The 22,420-nt window shown below is 36.7% G+C and overlaps 2 protein-coding genes across 8 annotated transcripts in view; both read right to left on the bottom strand.

Moving 5' to 3' along the window:
• LOC120418678 (melatonin receptor type 1B-A-like) overlaps positions 1–3,782 on the bottom strand; it is a 65,942-nt gene extending 62,160 nt beyond the window's left edge. The window contains exon 1 of one of the 4 annotated variants that reach the window (XM_039581133.2): positions 3,651–3,782. The gene's annotated coding sequence lies outside the window, so the exon portion shown is untranslated. The remainder of the gene's footprint in view (positions 1–3,650) is intronic. The other 3 variants (XM_039581131.2, XM_039581130.2, XM_039581135.2) reach the window with 3 other exon arrangements.
• A 6,777-nt stretch (positions 3,783–10,559) lies between these two features.
• The window catches only part of LOC120418663 (uncharacterized), an 87,873-nt gene continuing 76,012 nt past the window's right edge, over positions 10,560–22,420 (bottom strand). For all 4 annotated transcript variants that reach the window (XM_052709845.1, XM_039581111.2, XM_052709846.1 and 1 more), the window contains exons 6-8: positions 19,128–19,720; positions 18,452–18,557; positions 10,560–11,744 (exon numbers count right to left, since the gene is read on the bottom strand). In XM_052709845.1, coding sequence (XP_052565805.1) covers positions 10,677–11,744; positions 18,452–18,557; positions 19,128–19,720 — 1,767 coding nt within the window. In that variant the 3' untranslated portion in view covers positions 10,560–10,676. The remainder of the gene's footprint in view (positions 11,745–18,451; positions 18,558–19,127; positions 19,721–22,420) is intronic.

Below are 22,420 nucleotides of genomic sequence, written 5' to 3'. Positions count from 1 at the left end.
TACTAAAAATTATTTAAAAACTCTCATTTCATACATTTTGGCATGTTGAAATTAGAACTGATTAAAAATCTGTACAATAAAAATATAGGAAAAACTAATTTAAGCCACCTATGTGGTTGATGCCTTCTTCACTTTTTACCAACAATGGGTAATATGAGTGGTTTGGACAAAAATTTCAGCAATTTTTTTAGATCCAGAAAAAAGAATATATTTAACTTAAGAGCGAGTCCACGAGCAAAGCATACCCTTCTCGCATCGACCTCACCAATCTACCTGAAATTTTCAGGGGTTGTTTGTACATATAAAACTAGCATCTGGCCAAAATATGAGCACTCTAGGTCAACGGGAAGTGGGGCAAATCGGGACACAAAGTTTAAAGGTTCAAAAACGACAAAAATCTTAAAAAGGCTATAACTTAGGCAAAATTCAATTAAATTTCAAAATTCAAAATGCATCTGAAAAATCTTTGATTCACATTTATTGAAAATCAAGCTTGTTCCCAAGGATACTAGATGACACCAGAAAAAAGCAGCTTCATAATTTTTTTAACTTTTATTTTTTAAAGGGTTAAGGTGGATCAAAATAAACATTTTTATGCATGTTTCTGTTGTGAAATTGTCTCAGGAAAAAGAGTATGATAAAATTATCTCCAGGAAATGGGATCTAAGGGGTCCCCCGAGCAAAAATTTACAACCAAAAACTTCACTAAAAGTAAAAGTGTCTATTTAATATGTTAAACTGCCTTACCCAAAGCGTTCTTAGTCTCAGATGGTAGTCCCAGATGTCCCCTACAAGCTGCAGGTCGAACCGAGTTGATATCTGGATGGAACACTTTTTTAATTGAGTTTGAAAATTATGCTATTTTTTCACTAAAATACCAATAACTCCCTTTAGATTTAGCCAATCGGGATGCTCTACCCTGCAATTTGTTGCATTTTTTGAGCCCTTTCAGATGCATTTTGAATTTTGAAATTTAATTGAATTTTGCCAAAGTTATAGCCTTTTAAAGATTTTTGACGTTTTTGAACCTTTAAACTTTGTGTCCCGATTTGCCCCACTTTCCGTTGACCTGAGTGCTCATATTTTGACCAGATGCTAGTTTTATATGTACAAACAACCTCTGAAAATTTCAGGCAGATTGGTGAGGTCCAAACGACGTCCCATACAAAGGGGTATGCCCTGTTCGTGGACTCGCTCTTAAGTGGGAATAATTCGAGACAGGGTTGCCAGATCTTCAATGTTTTGGCCTCGTTGGAAAGGTTTTTAAATTACCCAACCAACGATGGGTTGGATGAAGGGTCCGGACATCGTTTACATGCATAGGCTTGAGATTCGGATATATGTGAAATTACATTTTTATAAATAACTTTTGAACTACTTATCGAAACTTCAAACAATTCAATAGCGATGTATGGGACCCTAAACCAAGTCGAATGCAACTGGTTTGATCAAAATCGGTTCATCCAGTTCTGAGAAAGCTTGGCAATATTTTTGGCACATACATACATACACACACATAAACAGACATTTGTTCAGCTTTCGATTCTGAGTCGATATGTATGCATGAAGGTGGGTCTTCGAGCTTTTAATAAAAAGTTCATTTTTAGAGTAGGTTTCTAGCCTTACCTCAGTGAGGAAGGCAAATATAAGAAGCATTGTAAGAGGTGAACATTAGAATGATGAATAAGCAATAAACATTCTGATGTTTGGATACAGGAACTATCAAATCTAGAGTTTTTTTTTGAAAAGGACCTATAAACTATTGTCTTCCATATGTTTATAGGACCTATTAAAAAAAAACTCTAAAGTTATGGGTTTTCTATCTCTTATTTACAATATTGGCCCCAGCAAAATCCAAATCCAATAGAAGTTGCTTTCAATAGCTTTCAATCAAATTCTATTTATTGCAATTATCTCACTCCTAAAATATTTGGTAAGTTTTTCCATTCTAAATATATGAAATGAATTTTTTTATTCCTCAACCTATTCTTGATTATCGTAAAAAGTTTGTCAGTTTTTCATTCTTTCAAACATGAGCAGTTCTTTAAAAAAGACGTACTTCTAACATATTTTGTTAGTTTTATTAGTAATTAAAACAAACCATTCTTGTTGTTGTAATCAACGATGAAAAAATCATCATCAAAAGAAACTATTTTGACGCTCATCAAGAGAAAAAATCGGAAGGGAACATGGCTCTCCTCTCTCGCGCACGAAAGATTGGTAAAAAGAGTCTCAAAAACATCTAAACTTGTAGGTGTAAAAAAAGGAAAGGTGACTTTTTGTAGATCAGCAATGTGTGTTAACAAAACGAAATAAAGAATTTCAAGTGATTTCTACAGGGAAATTCACAAAAAAATCAACTGATTAATTTTATTCGAGACGTTCGGGAGCGTATTTCTTTTGTGTGTTTCACCTTTTCTCTTTCGCGGGTAAAGAATTTTCGCAAGCGATAATTATTTTTTGTTGCGATTATTCCATCTCTGGTTGTAATATTTTTGTGATTTTCATTCTTTCAAGCATGAACACTGCCCCTGATCGCATAAATGTCCCATATGCATTTTCATCACTTTCGAGTTATTGATGCAGTTTGCATAATTTATAATTTTAATTTAAATAGAATTGAAAACAACTAAAAACTGTTCCAAATACCTTTTCGTAGCAATTTTGAGTATTAATTCATTTAAGCCATTTTAGGCTGGTACAAATTTTATTTAAAGTTTTTGTCATCGAAAAGTCAGGGGCAAATTTTTTTTTGTCACAAAAACTTTAAAATTTTAATGGAAATTTAAGTTTTACAGCTGAAATGAATTTAAAATGCATTCATTTTTAGTATGTTTGGGTTGATTTAAACATCTTTTGAATTTTTGAAAATTTTCGATGTTTAGTATCGCAAAAAGTTTTTTTTCGCATTTTTTTTTTGTTTTCGTCAAATTTTACTTTTTTGAAAACTAATGATTGCAAAACAACTGAACTAGTGTAAAATGCATTTTAAAACACTTTTTGCAGTCAAATGTTGATACTTTTGCTTGTTATTTCAATTTTTATTTATTATTTTTGCCCCCCACCCTCCTCGACCCCGGCCAGAGCCGAGGAACAAAAACTTTGAAAAATATTTGCATCGACGCTATACATTCTTTCAAAAATAATGATTGGTGGAAAGTTTTATGCAAAAATAAAAGTATTGTTTGAAAATAATAATTTATTTAGTGTAGAACAAAAAACACACGTAGATTCAATTCTAATAAAACTATTTAATAAACATAAATGCGATAAAACATTTAATGTTAAAAACCACCGTGCATTCCGATTCTTGCTCTCTCTAAGCCGCCGCGTTTGTTGACACCGGAGATCCCCTCGGCTTGTTAGAGTTCGATTTCGTGTTATATTTTCTTTACACAGCACAGCACACAGAAACACACAGAAATATGAGAATATTGAATTCAACATGCATCGTCTTCGTCCACCGAAGGAAACTCCCTCCACTCGATGGTTCTTTTTTTTCTGCGTGGGCGTTTTGACCAAACGACTTCCTCCCCACTCCGATATACGCTTGCACTAATAGTTTCTTCCAGGTTTCAACGGACACGTTCAGATTGCACCCAAGGGGACGCTAAATATTCCTTGCTGTCCACTCAGCTCACGCAACTTACACTAATTTGGTCTGAAGGGTTTCCACTTCAGAAGGACACTTCCCAAGGTGGCACGCTCGACGGAGGGTCTACGGGTTCGTGCCACCTCTTAAACAAGGAGATGTCGACCACTCTCGAAGAAAACCTGCGAACAACTGATGCTCGCTGCCTTGGATTGGACGAAAGCCTGAAATTTGAAACAACAACAACAGGTACCTACCATTATGGGAAAGCTTTCGCTCGCGGAAGGATAAAAGAGAGCGTGAGCGAAGGAAGCTTTAACGATGAAAGCTTTTCTTCTCCTACGGAGGAGATGCGCTTTCCACGTGAAAGCTCATTTTTTTTTATAAAATCAGCTAACGGAAGGAAGCACGTTGAAATAATTTTCCTTTTGCTCTCTCACTCGGGAGCGAGTTGCACTCTTCAGAGGAAGACTTGAAGAGGCAATATTAAAATGCGAACTTTTGAAGAGTGTGCTAGCAGGTGCGAAGTGGAAAGCTCTTTTTGTTTGTTTTATTGAGAATGCTCTTTTCAAGTTTGAATCGTTACTTCAATATTCAAATGCTTTGATATATTTGTTAACTTGATGTCAGTAAACGCTTCAGGTAAGTTTCAACAAAAAAAAAAATCAGTTTTTTTCTCAGGTTTCTAGAACGAAATACTAGAAATTTTTAGTTTTTCTGAAGAACACACGATAACTCAAAAGTGATTAAAATGCATATGAAACATTTAAGCGAACAGGGGCAGTAAACCCTCTCTAATCGACAGAATAAAATATAAGTAAATTCGCCGCCAATAAATAAAATTGTAAATTATGGGTATAAATCGTATGGAATCATCTTAAGTAACCATGCGTACCCACGTTTATCTATGAGGGTAGCAAAAATAAGGGGTGCGCATGGTTGCTTAAGAAGATTTCATAGCATCTATATTTAACATATTCAGAATCCTCAGGAATTTCCACACTAGTGTAGAGTATTTGAGAAGTAAATTTAACTGTAAAAAAATGTTTTTTTATCAATCTGTTGGATGGAGTGAAACAAGTATTCGCCTACTAGAAGTTTAAAAAATATTCATTTTAAACAGTAATTTTCAAAACCAAAAGGAAACGGTCAAACCATTCCTGGATCTTTAGTGTTTCAAAAGACCTTTTGAATGCACCAAAACATTGTTTTGCACGGAAAACACGTTTTAGACCAGTTTTGAGCCCGCTGCATCTTTTGACAGGAGCAAGATATCACAATACTTTCTTCTGAAAAGTTTTAGACAATTTTCTAATTTTTAACGGTATTATGTTGATTTAAAAAAATTTGTAGAAAATAAAAATGATAAAAATCAAAATGTAAAAAAGGAGGGTTTTCCATACTAATTCCCATACAAAATTGCAATGCAAAGTGTGGACGCAACCAATCTCTAACAAATTTCGGGGATTTGTTTAGGGGCCTAAAAGCAACCTGAAAAATCGACTAACTCGAGTCATCCTAATATACATGGACTATTTATCAAACTAATTAACTACAAAACCCCTACCGCTCGTTGTTTGCTCGCTGTTATAGAAAAAAAATCAAGTCTAGATTTTTTTTTTAAAAATCCTATAAACATATAAAACACAATAGCTTATAGGACCTTTAAAAAACTCTCGAATTCTTGATTCCGAATGTATCAATAAAAAAAATGGTTTTCTTTGTGTTGTTTGTGGCATTTTAAATATCGTGACAAATTTTTCACTTCAATTCACTTTTTCTGGACCCTGGATTCAGAACCCCAAGAGTGAGTGACACCATCTACGACCCTGAGTTTAAATGATTGGTTTAGTTTTTCGTACATGGAATCCTTTAGCATAGATCGAGGTGACTTACTGCAGTTGAACCATTTTTGAAACGTTTTGTGAACAAAAACTACTAGCTTTTGGAAACATGCTTAAGGGGTTACATACATGTAAATCGGCAAAAATGTCAGAGGTTGGTTTGATCACACACTTAAACTTTTTTCAAAATATGTTTTCAGGGCATTAAAATATACATTTTCATCTATTAACAAAACAAATTTGAAGACATTTGGTTGTATCATTGCCGAGATATAGATATTTGAAGTTAGCAGTTTCAAAAAACGGTTTCGAGTAAAACACTCAGAAAGTTAGACAGTTCGCTTTGCGCATGGCAAAATGTTGAGCTTAAAATCGTCTCTAACTCAGTTTAATCATGAAATATCTTCATGAAACTTTCAGGAGTGATTGAAAATCATCTTTTAAGTGGATTAAATATATTTTCTGTAATATGAAATTTTGTGATTTTCTACATGTATGTAACCCCTTAATAATAACCCTCTACAACCTAGCCCCACCTTTAGCTTCGATCTGAAAAATCACCAAAATCCCCTTTTCAGCCAATTTTTGATCTTTAAAAAGCAATGGAAAGAAGAACTCTTGAAATTTTAAATAAAATTTAGGGTTGGAAGTTTGACTTGTTTTATTTGACTTTGCCATGTTTTTAAAAATGTAATTTTTTAGGGGTCAACTTTGGCTGTGTTTTTTACTAACATTTCCTATATTTTAAATAAAAATAAGTATGCAGTAATTTTTGTAGTGTCATTCTGTAGCACAAAATGTGAAAGACATGTAAATAACTAAAAAAGTGGCTGTAACAACATGAAAAAAATTAGATAGGCAAAATGTAATGATACGAGGTGACCAAATACTACCAAAAAACAAACATAAACTAAAGAAGGTAAATATAAATTAAAATACAAAAAATAAAACAAGAAATACAGAAAACAAAAGAAGTGAAGTTTTTCGTCTAACAAAAGTTGCTCAAAATAACCTCCTAAACACGAAAAAAATGAAAATTTCCGAAAAAATTGGGTGGTAGAGGGTTAAAGATATTCTAAGTTTATAAATATTTGTTTAAACTAAACTTGTTATATTTTGAACACAAACGTATAGGTTTTTATAATTGCTGTAACTTACAGAAAATAAATAAAATGAAATAAATAGTTTGAATGAATAACAAACATGTTACTTAAGATTTCGTCAAAATGTTGAAGGGGGTTCAAGTTTCCCCTAATATTTTGATAATGCCGGTTTTAATTATTTTTTCAAACGCTTAGAAACCATCCATTTTTTTTTTAATGGAGCCTTGACCATCGCACCCCACCCCCCTAAGGTGTCCACGTGGTTTATGGATGGTCCCTTAGAACTCAAAGAACTGTTCTAATCAAAGACCAATTAGCCAACCACAGTTCAATCTCTAAGCAGTAGAAACTCATGCAAAAAGTTCATAGTTTGATGATCTCCTCTATATCGAAAAAAGCACACTAGATGAAAGAAAAGTTTAAACGAAAGATTCAATTGCAATTAAAACACATTTCAATTTCAGGATCACAAATTTATTTGTGCAACACGACGTAATGCTTCGTTTCGTTGGATCATTTGGTTTGTAATGGGAGAAGGACGATGAACCACACATTTTTCTTTAACATCAAGCTCGATTGAAGTCTCTCGTTTGAACCTACACAAAGTGACAATACTTTATTTACAGTGGTTCGCTCTCAACGGTTCTGTTTTGGCGGAAAATAGTTTTCATTAGACATCGAGTTTCGCTTATTACGTATAGTTACTTTTTCTTTACTGGTTGCTTAAAGTCTAATTACGTTGTTATTGAACTGGAAACCACGGAGATAGCATACTGAGGATTGTGCTGTAGAAGCAGGAACATGAGTGTGAGATTTAAGTTAACTTGGTTTATGAAAACGTTTAATTTTGCTTGATTTTAATATTTTTTTACCAGAGCAGGTTTGAAGCACTTATCTGAATGCAAAAGCAAGCCTTCAAATGGAAGGGAAAATAATTATCAGACTCACGACATTATTCTGTAGTCGTTTACGCATTAGTTTGGATTTGAATAATATTCCCTTTAAAAAACGTTTACTTTGAAATGCTTTCGTAAATGAATGCGTGCTTCAATTCCCCTCTCTGTCTGAAAATGTAGCTATTCTGTTTTCATAAATTCCCGTAAAATGGGTTCGACAGTTTTTTATATTTGAAATACGTGACATATATTCCATGGAAACATTACAAAAAAAGTAAATAAATCTCTCAAGAAAATGCTCGCTTTGTGCTGGGTTAGAGTTTGAAACTGTTTATTTCATAATTACACTGAGTTAATCGTTTCCTATTTACAATTGCGTTTTTTCCAATGATTAATTCTTCAATGCTGATCACAGCGATTGCCAAACAATTCTAAAGTTTGTTCCTTTCCGCCTCGTTGTTAGCTATCTTAAATTCTATCGTTAGTATTTGGACCTCACTCGTACCGGAACAATTCGCGTTTTTTGTTGCAAATATTTCTTAATCCTACAAAGAACCGTCGTACTAAACCTAGCCTTACGGGAGATTGTTGCTACCTATCGCAGTTGTTTTCCGAAATTATCGTCTCTTTTCGTGTCATTTAGGGTAACCACACATTGCTTCGATAATTTGATTGTACTGGTACAGTGCTTCTTGTTTGCTTGTTTTGTTATTTTTTTTTTCGTTCTGATAACGCTTTGAAACCAATTGGATAGTGAATGGGCGATTTGTTGATGGAAACCGATTATTCTTGATAGTTGATGGACCGTGCTTTAGGGTTTAAACTTACGTCAGAGTCTGTGGCTTTATTTGGCTTGTTTCAATTTGTTTTTATGTAAAAACTATTGCATTTATTTTTGTTTTAAAAACGTTATTCGGTTTAGTTTGGTACGCTAATCAACACTACAGAAAAAAATCTAGTGAAATTTAAACAGAAAATGGCCAAATTTCCACTTTTCCGAAAAACTCCTAACAAAATCCGGTTTTTGCGCTAACTATTTTTTGACAGCTGGAAAATCCACCTTACCTTATCCAATCTACACACCTTCATGTGTGACATAACGTCTAAATACCGAAATACTGTTAAACTTTGTTTAGTTCCTGGAACATTTTATTTAGCGGATTCAAATAATCTTTGCTGAATTTAGTAACGGGGTAATTCTCTACCAACTCACACGAAATCGGGAAAAGTTGCCCCGACCCCTCTTCGATTTGCGTGAAACTTTGTCCTAAGGGGTAACTTTTGTCCCTGATCACGAATCTGAGGTCCGTTTTTTGATATCTCGTGACGGAGGGGCGGTACGACCCCTTCAATTTTTGAACATGCGAAAAAAGTGGTGTTTTTCAATAATTTGCAGCCTTAAATGGTGATGAGATAGAAATTTGGTGTCAAAGGGACTTTTTTGTAAAATTAAACGCCCGATTTGATGGCGTACTCAGAATTCCGAAAAAACGTATTTATCATCGAAAAAAACACTAAAAAAGTTTTAAAAATTCTGGCATTTCCGTTACTCAACTGTATTTTTTTTGGAATATGTCATTTTAAGGGAAATCTAATGTACTTTTCAAATCTACATTGACCCAGAAGGGTTATTTTTCATTTAGAACAAAAATTTTCATTTTAAAATTTCGTGTTTTTTCTAACTTTGCAGGGTTTTTGTTTAGAGTGCAGACAATTACAAAATTTTTGATATGTATACATAAGGGGTTTTCTTATAAACATCACGAGTTATCGCGATTTTACGAAAAAAAGTTTTGAAAAGGTTCTTTTTTTGCGTTTCTCTTTGTTTCGTCCGAGTCTGTCGCGGGTGAACATGAACGGGCATGATCAACGGCGACCAACTTTTTCAAAACTTTTTTTTCGTAAAATCGCGATAACTCCTGATGTTTATAAGAAAACCGCTTATGTATATGTATCCAAAATTTTGTAATTGTCTGCTCCATTAGTTTGTAGAACATAGTTATACTCTAAAAAATAACCCTGCAATGTTAGAAAAAACACGAAATTTTAAAATGAAGATTTTTGTTCTAAATGAAAAAATTACCCTTCTGGGTCAATGTAGATTCGAAACGTACATAAAATTTCCCTTAAAATGACATATTCCAATTTTTTTACAGTTGAGTAACGGAAAATGGCATAACTTTTTTAGTGTTTTTTTCGATGAAAAATACGTTTTTTCGGAATTCTGAGTACGCCATCCAATCGGGCGTCTAATTTTACATAAAAGTCCCTTTGACACCAAATTTATATCTCATCACCATTTCAGGCTGCAAATCATTGAAAAATACCTCTTTTTTCACATGTTCAAAAATTGAAGGGGTCGTACCGCCCCTCCGTCACGAGATATCGAAAAACGGAACTCGGATTCGTGATCAGAGACCAAAGTTATCCCTTAGGACAAAGTTTCACGCAAATCGAAGAGGGGTCGGGGCAACTGCTGTGTGAGTTGGCGGAGTATTACCCAACGATATTTAGGGTAAGATTTCTAAAGCATCATTTGAAAATAGCGTTTGAACATTTCTGGAATATTTTTTGAAATTTTCCAATGAGCACAATTTTATTTTTCTGCTTTTTGGGTGTTTTTGAATACCTCAGACTCAAGGGGGTTACACCCAAAAAGCTAAAACTTGGCTAAAACTGAAAATTTTGTTTATTGGACCTTTTTGCCATCCTCACCTCACTAAGGCAAGGCTATAAAATCACTCGAAAAATGAACTTCTTAAATACACCTCCTAGACGTATATTCACGTATATATTGACCATATTACACCCTAGTGATCATGCTATCTAGTCGCACGTCGATTTTGAACGTAATTGTTGCAACTTTCAATGCTTCAACATTTGACCTTCACTAAACTCCAACATTTTGAAACAAAAACCTTAAAACTCCGTAAATATTATCACTCTTCAAATGAAATGAAGTTCCGATAGGAATTTTGACACATCCTGCATGTGCGACAACTTAGCAGAGGGATTTTTTCCGTTTGGTCACTCTTGCATGTACGTCTACTATTTACATTTTTGATTATAACTGAGGACTCCAGCAGCCAAACGTATCTGTCATTGTTTACATTGCGTGTTCTCGTTTTTGTTTATTCAAGATCAAACAGTAAAACGTGCTTCTCTCTGAATGTCAAAAGAACACACGACAAGATATCACGATCACGTCAAAATGTTACGTTTTGCCTCTCTGCAGTCTGCTCTAAACCGGGGCCACCGAAGAAGCAGCTGGCAACGCCTGCAGCGGAACGCCAAAGTCATAATCCAGCCACGGGTTAAAATCACAACCGCTTGAAATGACTGAGAAAATGTCCCCCTGCCAAAGCACGCCGGACGCTCCACCACCCAGCACCGACGACGGAGGCGCATGGTCGTTGGCGAGCAAATCCAGCGAGGAACGATTTTCGTGCTCTCCCAAAAGCGCGAAATCCAGCGATGCCGGTGAATGCGCCGGAAAGTCCTCGATTCCGGACAACAAACTCATCAGCTGATCATCCGTAGTGGATCGTGACTTGCGGAAGAGGTTGACGTTTGGAGGACTATCCTGCAGGATTGGTCCCTCCAGGTTGGCGTAGGGCGAACCATGAAAGGACTCACCGCCCGCCAACGGCAATGCTGTCTGTTCAGCATCCGGCGTCGATGACCGGTGAGGCAATTGCACCGACAAACCAGACAGAATGTCCCCATGGCCGCAAAATATTTCCACAAACACAGTCTGGTTGGACACGTGCTTCCGCAGGTAGTAATCCTCCCGGTCCGTTCGTAACCTAACGTGGAACCGCTTGGCGGAGCTCAACTTTCTGAAGGCTGTCATAAAGTTTCGTCTCGCCCGGTCACCGTACAGGCGCAAGTTTTTCGAAATTTTCAAACTGACACCCTGGGGAAACAACTTTTTCGTGCGCGTCTTCCCAACGATCTCGGGAGGAGTTTGCGGCTCCAGGGAGCCGGTGTCATCGTCGGTGGGCGTCGGAGGAGGAGTGTTGAAGACGGTTTCCATCAGCGAGGTGGGCGGACTGCATACAATCGAAGTGGTTTCAAAGCAATTATCATACAAACTATCGAGATAATTCGGCGTTTCCTTCTCGAATGTTGAAGCACCGTTCATGATTGGCATTTTGGAGCACTCTGTACCAGTACCAGTTCCGGGTGGAGTCGATTCGACGTCGTCGTCTTCGCTGTCCAGGACGATGATTGAGGTGGATTCCGTTTTAATGATTTCCACGTCGTCCGCGTCTTTGTCTTCGCTGGGAATCCTCGGTGAGGTGGGTATCTAAAACAAGAAAAGGCAGCTGTTATTCATTGAATTGAATTGATTCCAAAAACCAAGTGAAGTGTGAAATTGGTGTTGGAATTGAATTAAAGCATGTGTAGTTTTATTTTATGACCTGACTGAACAATGACATGATAATCCGCTAAAGTTGACACGATTTCACACTTCACTTGTTTCCTTATAGCTCCTGTTATGTTTTCAAAACTATTGCTTGCCAAAAACGGTGTTCCGCAAAATCGTTTAAAGTCTTTCGTACACATTTGCAATCTAAAATTTCAAATTGAACATTTATTTGCGTCACGAGCCTCATATCTATGTTTCTAACAAGCTTCCATCGTAAGTCTACCACACATCGAAATTTGATACTGCATCATATAAACCATAAATGACAATTCCCGGATGAACGAGGATGATTTAGTGACCATAAAGAAACATTAAATTACTTTTTGGGAAATGTTGACGATTTGTCAAATTGTTGGTTCGAAAATATGGTGGTGATGTTTTCACAAATAGTTAGTATTTGCAAAATTGTTAATTTAAATTTTAAATGGTGCTAGAATTTGATCATATTCTTGAACATAAATTTATTATTTGACAGATTCTCTTAATTTTTTTTTCGAAAAGAATAAGTTGATGTGTTTTTAAGGGAATTTGAAAAAAAAAACTAGGAATTACATATGTTTAAGAACTTTTATTATCATTTATATATATTTTTGCCTTCCATCTTGAACCTTTTGCGAATATTTCTATACTATTTATGAAATAATTTCTTTCAATTCCTCTATTTTTCAAAAATGCTGTTTTAAACCTTATTTTTTAATCTACGTGAAGTTTATACATAATTTTAGTTAAATACATAGTTTCATCGCACCCTATCGATACGTACTTTGACAATGTGTTGTTGATTTGAACTAGGTACAAACAATTATTCACGTCTACTTTTGCTTTCAAAAATCGTTCTTCCACAGATGGTGCAATTGTGCAAGTTTCAACAGGTCTAAACAAAAAATAATATTTCTCACCGTCACTTAAAATTGTATGAATTCTGCCAAAAAATATTTCAAATTCCTCTTCAATACTAAAAAAACAATCATTATTCGGTCTTTTTTCATTTCGTTTTCCTGACCAAGTTGACTTAAAGAACGGTTTGAAAATAAAGTTATTAAACTTCAATCTGGACAAAACAAAAAATTCTCTAACGTTGTTATATTTGTTAATCACGGATTTGTCAATAACAAATTTTTGAGTTGTAGTTCTAGTATCAATGGAATTGATCAAGTTCACCTTTTTGCAGAATTCTGAAACTTTTGGATCGATGGACAAGTTATCATAATTGTTAATTTTGAATTGCATTACACAACGTTTTGCAATTTGAATTACTGGCTCCTTCGGCCCTTTTACAAACTGTTTAAAAACTCCGTTGACGTCTTCAAAAACAAAGAGAGAAAATGCCCACAGAGGACCATAATCTTTTGCACATGAAACTAAATGAGTCAATAAATGTATGTTGTACTTCATTTCAGAAATTCCATAAAGTATTTCAAAATCTTTCACAAATTTCTGTAATTGATGTTCCGCCAAATCAAACATGTTTTGAGAAATTGATTTTTGCAACAAGGTTGTTATGGATTTGACTAAGAGCAAATAGTGATCTAAATAAGTGTTTGGGAGTTTTCCATTTAAACTTATAAAACTGAAATGCAGGAGCCAGTGCACCCACTCATTCGCCTTCCAATTCGCTCTGTCAGAAATTTTCCGTGCACGCCTCGAAATTTCCACGAAAGGATTAATTGAACTTAACATTTCGTCAATTTTTGCGACCTCTTTCTTAATATACCATGGCGTGTTGGCTTTATCAAACCATAAATTACACATCTGTTTGCACACTCCTAGTAACACGCAGTGCATATAATCAATTGGCACATTTCTAATTACATCGAATCCCGGAAATCTAATCAATGGAGAAATTCCTTTCACACCACGCACGGCTTTTTTCTTTAACCTGCTTTCCAACATAGCTTGCAGCGTATCGTTATGCGTTCTTAGAGTAACATTTCTTTTAGATCCGTATCTAATCTGTCTATTGACTAAATCTCCTGGATGTAAACAATAACTACATGCTTCGTAACCATTGAACTGCTTCATTGCTTGTAATTTGCATCTTGCTATGGTATCCACACAACATGCGACAATCTGCACTGAATCTATTTTTGTTACTCCTATGTGTAAGCCTTCATTGTACAATTTTTGGAAAATGGGAATCAACGGTTTAAAAAACACTTCAATATTTAGATCACCTTCGGCTAACCAGAATCCAGCAATGACTATATTTTTTCTTAGAAATTTAAGGTTTGGGGGAAGCTCATTGATCTGAAACATCAACGGCCAGAGTGATTTTTTTGTATTGCTATTAAATATTTTAACTCCATCGGTGTTTAAAGCGAGTGTAATGGCATTTCCAGCATTTTTAGATTTGATTACAGCAGCGTTCACAATGTCTGTCACCTGGTTGGACTGGGATGATGTTGCCTTGTAGTCACAAATGCGGTTCCAGTTTCTTGATAATACTTTTCTAATGTTTTCAATTACATCGAACATTATAAAGTATGATGCGTGACTACTGTGACAAACACTGCATTTTTTCTTTTGTAAGCCTAGGTACAGCCCACAATTCGCACATACGAACTCTCTTGTAAAGTCTTGTGCTTGGTTGCAGAAGAAGTCGCAAAACTTTTTGTAGTCAGTCGGCAAGGAATTGAACCCAACGATCAGGTTGATCCTTGAAAAATTGATGTTCATTCGAATTGTTACAACTGTTCCCCAAAATGTAATGCTCCATGAAAAATCACTGAAATAACTATTTAAAACCATAAAAATACCATTTGAGAAATGGTGAAATCCCTAAAATATATACGCAAAAATGAACTTTCAAAAAGCACTTGACAAAGTGTCGCTAGAAGAAAAAATCAAATAGTGAATATTGCTAACAACATATATGGGGAATAGTTCACTATTTGAGAGACAGTGAGGAATTAAAAAAAATATTTACCAAATAGTTGCTATACAATTTGGTAAAAGGTTGATTGAATATTTAACAAATGATTTTCAAACGGTTTTTTTCTATGCGGGTTTTCTTTGAATTTTGGTCCACCAACAGCGCAGCATTGACGGCATGTCTTGGAGCGTTTTTAATTTGAATTACTCATTATCACTATTTAGAAATGCTGCTGGTAGAACTAATTAAAACATGCAATTAATTAAACCACTGTTAGCTTATAATATACACTCGTGCAAACATAACGTAGCGATATCAAATTAATTAAATGTAAATGTATGACGCTGTTTGTACCTGTGAAATTGTGAACGTTGTCCAGTAACTATGGCTGCAGGACTCTAATGAGATGGCTTGAACGTGGAAGCGAACACAAATTTTTACTTCAATATAAATGTCTAGCTCGACACTGTTAACTTTACTCAGTCAATCCCAAATATGTCCAAATATCAAACTCACAATTTTTGGCGATCGAATGTATTTATGTCTCACGAAACATTTCGAAATAGTGTTCAGAATTTTAACTATCAAAAGGGACCGATTTTCGATTGCGTGGCTAGTGGTTTCACTCCTGAGCATAATTTTCGTTGCATTGCCAGTAACCATCACTCTATAGGAAGTGCAGGTATTTTACGTGCGCCCGCGCTTTCGCCCTCTGCACTTATCGTTAAATATGGCTACAACAGCGAAAATAAAAACAAAGGAGAGGTCCTCCGAGGATCATAAAATTCACTGCACACGCTAAAAAGGGTGTAAGGTCAATAGTAGTTTGTCTTTTATTATTATTTATAATTGTCACTGTACTTAAAAAAATAAGCTTAATGTTAAAAAAAATCGGCAATCTAGAACTAATTAATCGTTTACATTTTTCAAATTGAGTTCAATGTGATATCTACATTTTGTATATGAATTGAATATTTTCCCTCGCATCTCGTATCACCAAAATATAGAATTAAATAATAAGAAAATATATATTAATTAGAAAATAGAAAAGTAAAAACATACAATATGCAATCAAAAGTTTTAAAAGTATTAAAAAAAGTTTCCCTTTAAAACTTTTCAATCATTAAATGACACAATCAACATCGTGTGTATCAACAGACGATCGCATCCAAATAATGATCATGACCGGCGCTGTCAGTGAACATTCAACTATCGGGCTGATAATGATAGTTGACTCCCGAGCTCTTTCAAATATCAGCAAGTTCAGTCAGTGAACGATCCTTTTTCAAGCATTATTAGTTGAAACCAGGGTTGCGAATGAGCGAGCGAGCTAAAATCCGTGCTCGCTCGTTCATGAGCATGAGGACTTATCAAGTAGCTCGTGCTCGCTCATGCTCATCGCATTCGCTCGCGCTCAGTGAGCGCTCATCAGCAACGTAGGTAGATATTTAGTATTTTTGATAAATCTCGCACAGGCCAATTGGATTGCCACTTTTAAAGCTCATTTCACATTCCTGAGATAATTTCATCACGAAAAAGGGGCATGTACTCATCTAATGTTGTCAGAATAGTATTTTTTTAGACTTTTATAATTCAAAATACTAGTTTTCATTAAATTCCCGATCAATGAAAAATAGCTGATTTGCAATCAAGACACATTTTCTTTAAATTCCTGACACTCTTTTTAGCTTATTATTTTAACTTTCATGATTAGACTAAACTTTAAAGGGACGGCATTTTTAGGTCTTAAATAAGCTGTTAACAGGAAGACAATTGATTTTTTTTTTATTAAAACATAATTTTACTTGTGGGCAGACTAATTTCTCATTTATTTATTTATTTGGAATAGACTCCTATAAATAAAATAGTTTATTGAAATTCATCTAAGACACAGATTTGACATTAAGTATGCATAATTATTTAAAAAATAATTGATTCAACGAGATGAGGTGCCCAGACTTCAAAACGTTCACGATTTAAAAAAAAAAGATACTTTTCAGTTTTTATTAAAAGTTGACCTTCATGTGTTACTCTTTTATCAACTTTATTTTTATAAATCGGATTATTTCTTCAGATAACGATGAAAATCCTTATTTGTCATCTAAACTGTGACTCCTAAACAAGCATCAAAACAAAATTTATGAAAAATATCTTCACCCAATATTATTGAGATTATCCTTTTTCAGCCTCCATTAAAAAACAACAAAAAAATGTTATTATTGTATACCCGTTACAGATAACAAAAAGACCACTCATTTTGCTCAATGAGCAAAAATGAACGCGAGCGCGAGCGATGAGCATTTTTGCTCATAACATTTTTGAGCAAAGATGAGCAGCAGCAAATGTGAGACAGCTCACGTAGCGCTCTTCCTCACGAATGAGCGCAAAATGTTCGCTCATGAGCGGATGAGCGCTCAAAATCGCAACACTGGCTGAAACGCAAGGAAACAACCCTATTTGTAAAAGTCTGCGTTGTAAAGTTTGCATCTTTAACCTTTTTATGGTTGCAAGACATGTTAAAATTGAAAATACGGATGTTTCATAAAAAACATGAATTTTCTTGACTCTAATAAATTGTAACAAAGTTTAACTTCAATAAAAAAATTAAAAGCAAAATAAATCATACAATAATCATAACATGTTTCGAGGCCTCAAATTTTATTTATGGAAATAAACGTCTACTGATCTGAAAATAAGTTAAAATGAATTTTCCTGCGTTGATAATCATATTAAGAGCGAGTCCACGAGCAAAGCATACCCATCTCGCATCGACCTCACCAATCTGCCTGAAATATTCAGGGGTTATTTATACATACAAAACTAGCATCTGGCCAAAATATGAGCACTCTAGGTCAACGGGAAGTGGGGCAAATCGGGACACAAAGTTTGAAGGCTCAAAAACGTCAAAAATCTTAAAAAGGCTATAACTTAGGCAAAATTCAATTTATTTTCAAAATTCAAATTGCATCTGAAAGGGCTTAAAAAATGCAACAAAATGCATGGTAGAGCGTCCCATACAAAGGGGTATGCCCTGTTCGTGGACTCGCTCTTAAGCATGTTTGAGCTCGTTTAAAAATATATTGATTTTTTCCAGCGAAAAGCTTTTTTAAAAAAATAATCGTCGTTACTTAGATGTTTTGAAAAATAATTGTTGCAAAAAACGGGACTGGTGTAAAATGCATTTTTTATTAGAATTTTTAAACCTCAGCTTGTATTTTTTTGCCTGAATTTATTTAAAATACTTTAAAGTTTATTAAAATAAGACAAATAAATGTTCCAAAACTATTCTACAATGTTAATTTTTCGACAAACACAGTTGAAAGGGGGCTCGTGCACCACCCCCAGTTGCATATATGTGTGCCTGGGTGAGAATGCAGCTTTAAAATCTATGTTTGAAAATCGATGAACACAATTCATAATTACATTCTCGTGGAAGCAAAAATATTGTCGAAATAGTTATCCCAAATTCACTCCATGTGAAGGCTTTAAAAGTTTGAGCTAATTTATTCTACATGCATAGAACTTGTCATCACTCCAAAGCTACGTAAATCATACTGCAAACAAAGTTTCGTGTAAAATTTCCAAACAAGCATACACAAGCAACTAGTTTGTTTTTTCAGCAATGGTTGTTCTACAAAGCCTCATGCATTACCTCACTTATGTGCCACAACAGGGATAGAGTACACACACGCTCTAACAATAACACACTCACCGGCTCCGGGTTTCCTCGGTTGATTCGTTCGTCGCTGCAAATGGCCAAAAAGCGCAAACATAGTTCCTGGATGTTGTCCCGGACGTGCCTGGAGTTCAGCAGGGCTCTGTGGAAGTCGTGACGTGAAGAAAGGACAGGTGTCAGAGAAAATCACTTGCAATTTAAAACTTTCTTCCCTCCTGCAATGGTTTATTCATAAACAATGTGCACAGTGGCGGTGGAACTAGGAAAAATGTGGTATGGCAGTGGAAATAATTTAAAACCCAGATTTAATTAATATGAATTTCGGTTGTTTAAATATAGTGAGCACAGCATTGTTAATTTTTAAACGGCATTAAAAACACCACACAATTTTAAGTTGATTGGTTAAGTCCCCACTTCGCGCAAAACGATTCGAAATTTAAGTATATGTCTCTATATTGGATTTACAACTCCTTCAAAATTGGAAAAGATTGGCTGAGTTCCCAATTGGTGCATGAAAAGTCTTTTTAGGGTCTTGTTTATTTTTTCTGATTTTTGGTGAAATTATTCGCGAAAGAAAAAACTACCAGAGCAAATTTCAAACACTTTCTTGAAAATCTAAATTTCATAAATCATGTTACCCTTGTGCCTTTCCTTCCAAAAACTTATCCAATTACAGCAAATCCACCAACCACAGTCAAGCAACAACTCTTACCTCGTAACGCTAGCTTTCGCGGCACCTGTCGGTTGTCCACTCGAGCTCCCCCGGGCATTAATGAAGCTACCCCCATTACTGGCCACCCGCGGAAACAATGCCTTCAGTGCCAACTCCCTGCGCTTAATAGCCCGGGGAAAATCGTACGGGAGCGTCGACAGGGCAATCCCATCGATTCGGTCCCAATGGCCGGCGGGGTCCCCGGGCCGATACAATTGCTTCCAGCGGACGTAGCACAACAGCAGCCGGCCGTAGCATTCCACGTTGGTCGGAGGGTGGCTCCTGGTGTCACCAGCGCGGTCATTTGCGCCCAGGAAACGCTCGTAAACCGGTCCCAAAATGGCTTCACAGTCCGGGCACGTTTCCACCCTCAGCAAGGTCAACGCTATGAATTCCTCATCGCGCCGGAATATCAATCGCAGACTGCTGATGATGGCGTTCGATTCGTGCTGGAGCTGGGCACGACTCGGACCGGCGTTGGCCGGATTGTCCCCCACTGTGGCACGTTGCTGCAGCAGCAGATTGCATTTGCGCTGGATGAAATCGGCCAGTGCGTCGATGTTGATGTAATTGCTCTTGATTTCCAGCGTGGACTGCAATTAGAAAAAAAGTGGAACCGGAACACGGTTTGAAGGGGGAGGGTTGCGAAAATAGACAGATGTTTTGAAACCCACCCCCACAAAAACAAGTCTGCGCGCGAAAAAAATAATCCGTTTTAGGATGCATATTGCGCGTCGCACTGATTGCGACTGTGTTTTTCAAACGTTTTAATTTCACCAACTTTTTACGAACTAACGAGGGTAACCAATAGGGTGGGTCATTTTTTTCGAAAGTGCTCGGATCCGGCTGAAATAAGGTCCATCTTGTAGAGGGTACCCATAGGGACTCTCATACCAAATTTGAGCTCATTTGGTTGAAAACTGGCTTGTCGCTGGGGGGTTAAAGTTTACATGGAATTTACTATGGAAAACGCGTGCTTTAACTTCAAACGCTCCTACAAGCTAAGCGACAAACTTTAGTCCACACTTACACTAGGTAGCCGTGTCGGGGGTGTTCCAAGGAACATTTTTCTCTAAGGGTTCATGGTCATCCGTTCAACCCTGAGCTTGCGCAACGCAGATTTATACGGCGGCGCCGGATTCCTTCGAAATCTCCGTTTTGATGGTCAACGCATGCTATAAACGATGACAGAAGCATAGTTTGAACGAATGGAAAACGCGACGCCAAACGTCAACTCACTCAAATGTAAGCAGAAAAAAGGTTCAGCATTGTGGTTTTTAATTTTTGCCTTAAATAACAAATTATTCACAATTTTTTCATGTTTATTTCTAGAGAGGATTATTCGAATTAAGGTATGCAAGAAACATAAAAGAAAAAACCATAAATGTGGTAGGACTTCGTGGAGGGAAATAGTTAATCGTCGCACAAAGCCAGTGGAATCGACGGCGAGGGGTTCGCGAGGTGTTCACCGGAGTAGTCATCGGGATGGCAGGACACGTAGAGGTAGTTACGGTTGGACTTCGTGGAGGGAAGCGGTTGATCGACACACAGAGCTATTGCCGGCTTGGGGTTCGCCTGGCAGGGCCAGCGGTATCGGCGGCGATGGCGGCGTTCGGCGAGATGTTCACCGGAATTGGCCTTATTGAAGCGGTTAGCGTCGGCTTACCTGGATAATATATCTATTTGTAAAAAACATACTAAGAAAGTATAGCTTTTTCTTTATTTTATTTTTTATTTTTAGAGCACTAAAAGATTTTTTATTAAAGTTTCATGATTAGCTTAAACAAAGTATCACTTGATCTTCTACTGCACGCTCATCTTGACTGGACCAGTTCCACCTCGTCGACCCCCTTCCAACGAACCAGGAACGGCCGTTCGCCGTTTTCTTCGGTCACTCTTCCAACTTCTCCGCCACGTGTCCTTTTCGAATCCGTTTTTGGGCCTTCGTGCGTTTGGCCGGAATCACCGGAGGCCCCCACCTTTTTCAACCCGATCCATGTTTGAGTTGAAGACCGCTTGTCGCGGCTGACCCGCTTCTCGCCTTCCTCGCGCGTAAGTTTCTCCAGAAGATCCTGGCAGTTGAGATTTTCCTCCGGTGCCCAGCTGTTTTCGGAATCCTCGCAACCCTTCCACTTGTTCTGAAACTGGACCTTTCAGCGCCGGGTTCTCTTTTCAACGACTCGCTCAACGATGAACTCGGATTCGGCGGCCAAGCAAAAACACTTTGTTGTTGGAAGAGCGCAAACCCTCACATTAGCTTCAAAGTGTGTTGACGTTTGGCGTCGCGTTTTCCATTCGTTCAAACTATGCTTCTGTCATCGTTTATAGCATGCGTTGACCATCAAAACGGAGATTTCGAAGGAATCCGGCGCCGCCGTATAAATCTGCGTTGCGCAAGCTCAGGGTTGAACGGATGACCATGAACCCTTAGAGAAAAATGTTCCTTGGAACACCCCCGACACGGCTACCTAGTGTAAGTGTGGACTAAAGTTTGTCGCTTAGCTTGTAGGAGCGTTTGAAGTTAAAGCACGCGTTTTCCATAGTAATTTCCATGTAAACTTTAACCCCCCAGCGACAAGCCAGTTTTCAACCAAATGAGCTCAAATTTGGTATGAGAGTCCCTATGGGTACCCTCTACAAGATGGACCTTATTTCAGCCGGATCCGAGCACTTTCGAAAAAAAATACCCACCCTAGTAACCAATCGTGCGGTCCCAGCGGGACTTGTTTTTATACATTTGCGTATTTTATGGAGTCTCTTTGGTTGTGTGTTTCTGGTTAAAAGCTCTACAAATTCAACAGGTGTGACAGGATTATAAAGTATTACGCGGAAATTTTCACGTGAAGCACAGTTTTATGATTTCACATTACCAGTGGAAGTTGTTTGTGCTGTAAGAAGATTACGTTTCATTTTGGCGATGCAAAATATTGAACATTTGGAACAGAAAAGGAAAAAAATGGTTATTGTCATCTGGGGCAAATCGAGACACATGGGACGAATTGGGACAGCTGTTTACGCCTTGTCACAGCACTATATTTGGATATTTTATATCTGAAATACATAGTTTTTTGTTATGAATTTCAAGGTGTTGCGTGTGCTGAAAATTGCTTTCCCTATTTATATTGTAGCACTGGTTCGCCACAAATGGCGGTACGCAAAAAAATGCATTACAAAATGCGGATATGTTTGTCTGAATAAAAATGGTACTTTGTTTAAACCTCCCTCTCAAATACCCTCGTTACTGTAAAGGCGTCTGTGCCTTGGAGCACAGTGTGGAAATTTACATTCTCAGA

This window comes from Culex pipiens, chromosome 3 (genome assembly GCF_016801865.2).
Source record: "Culex pipiens pallens isolate TS chromosome 3, TS_CPP_V2, whole genome shotgun sequence".
Taxonomy (NCBI): Eukaryota; Metazoa; Arthropoda; class Insecta; order Diptera; family Culicidae; genus Culex; species Culex pipiens.
This window is presented reverse-complemented; position numbering and strand designations above follow the sequence as displayed.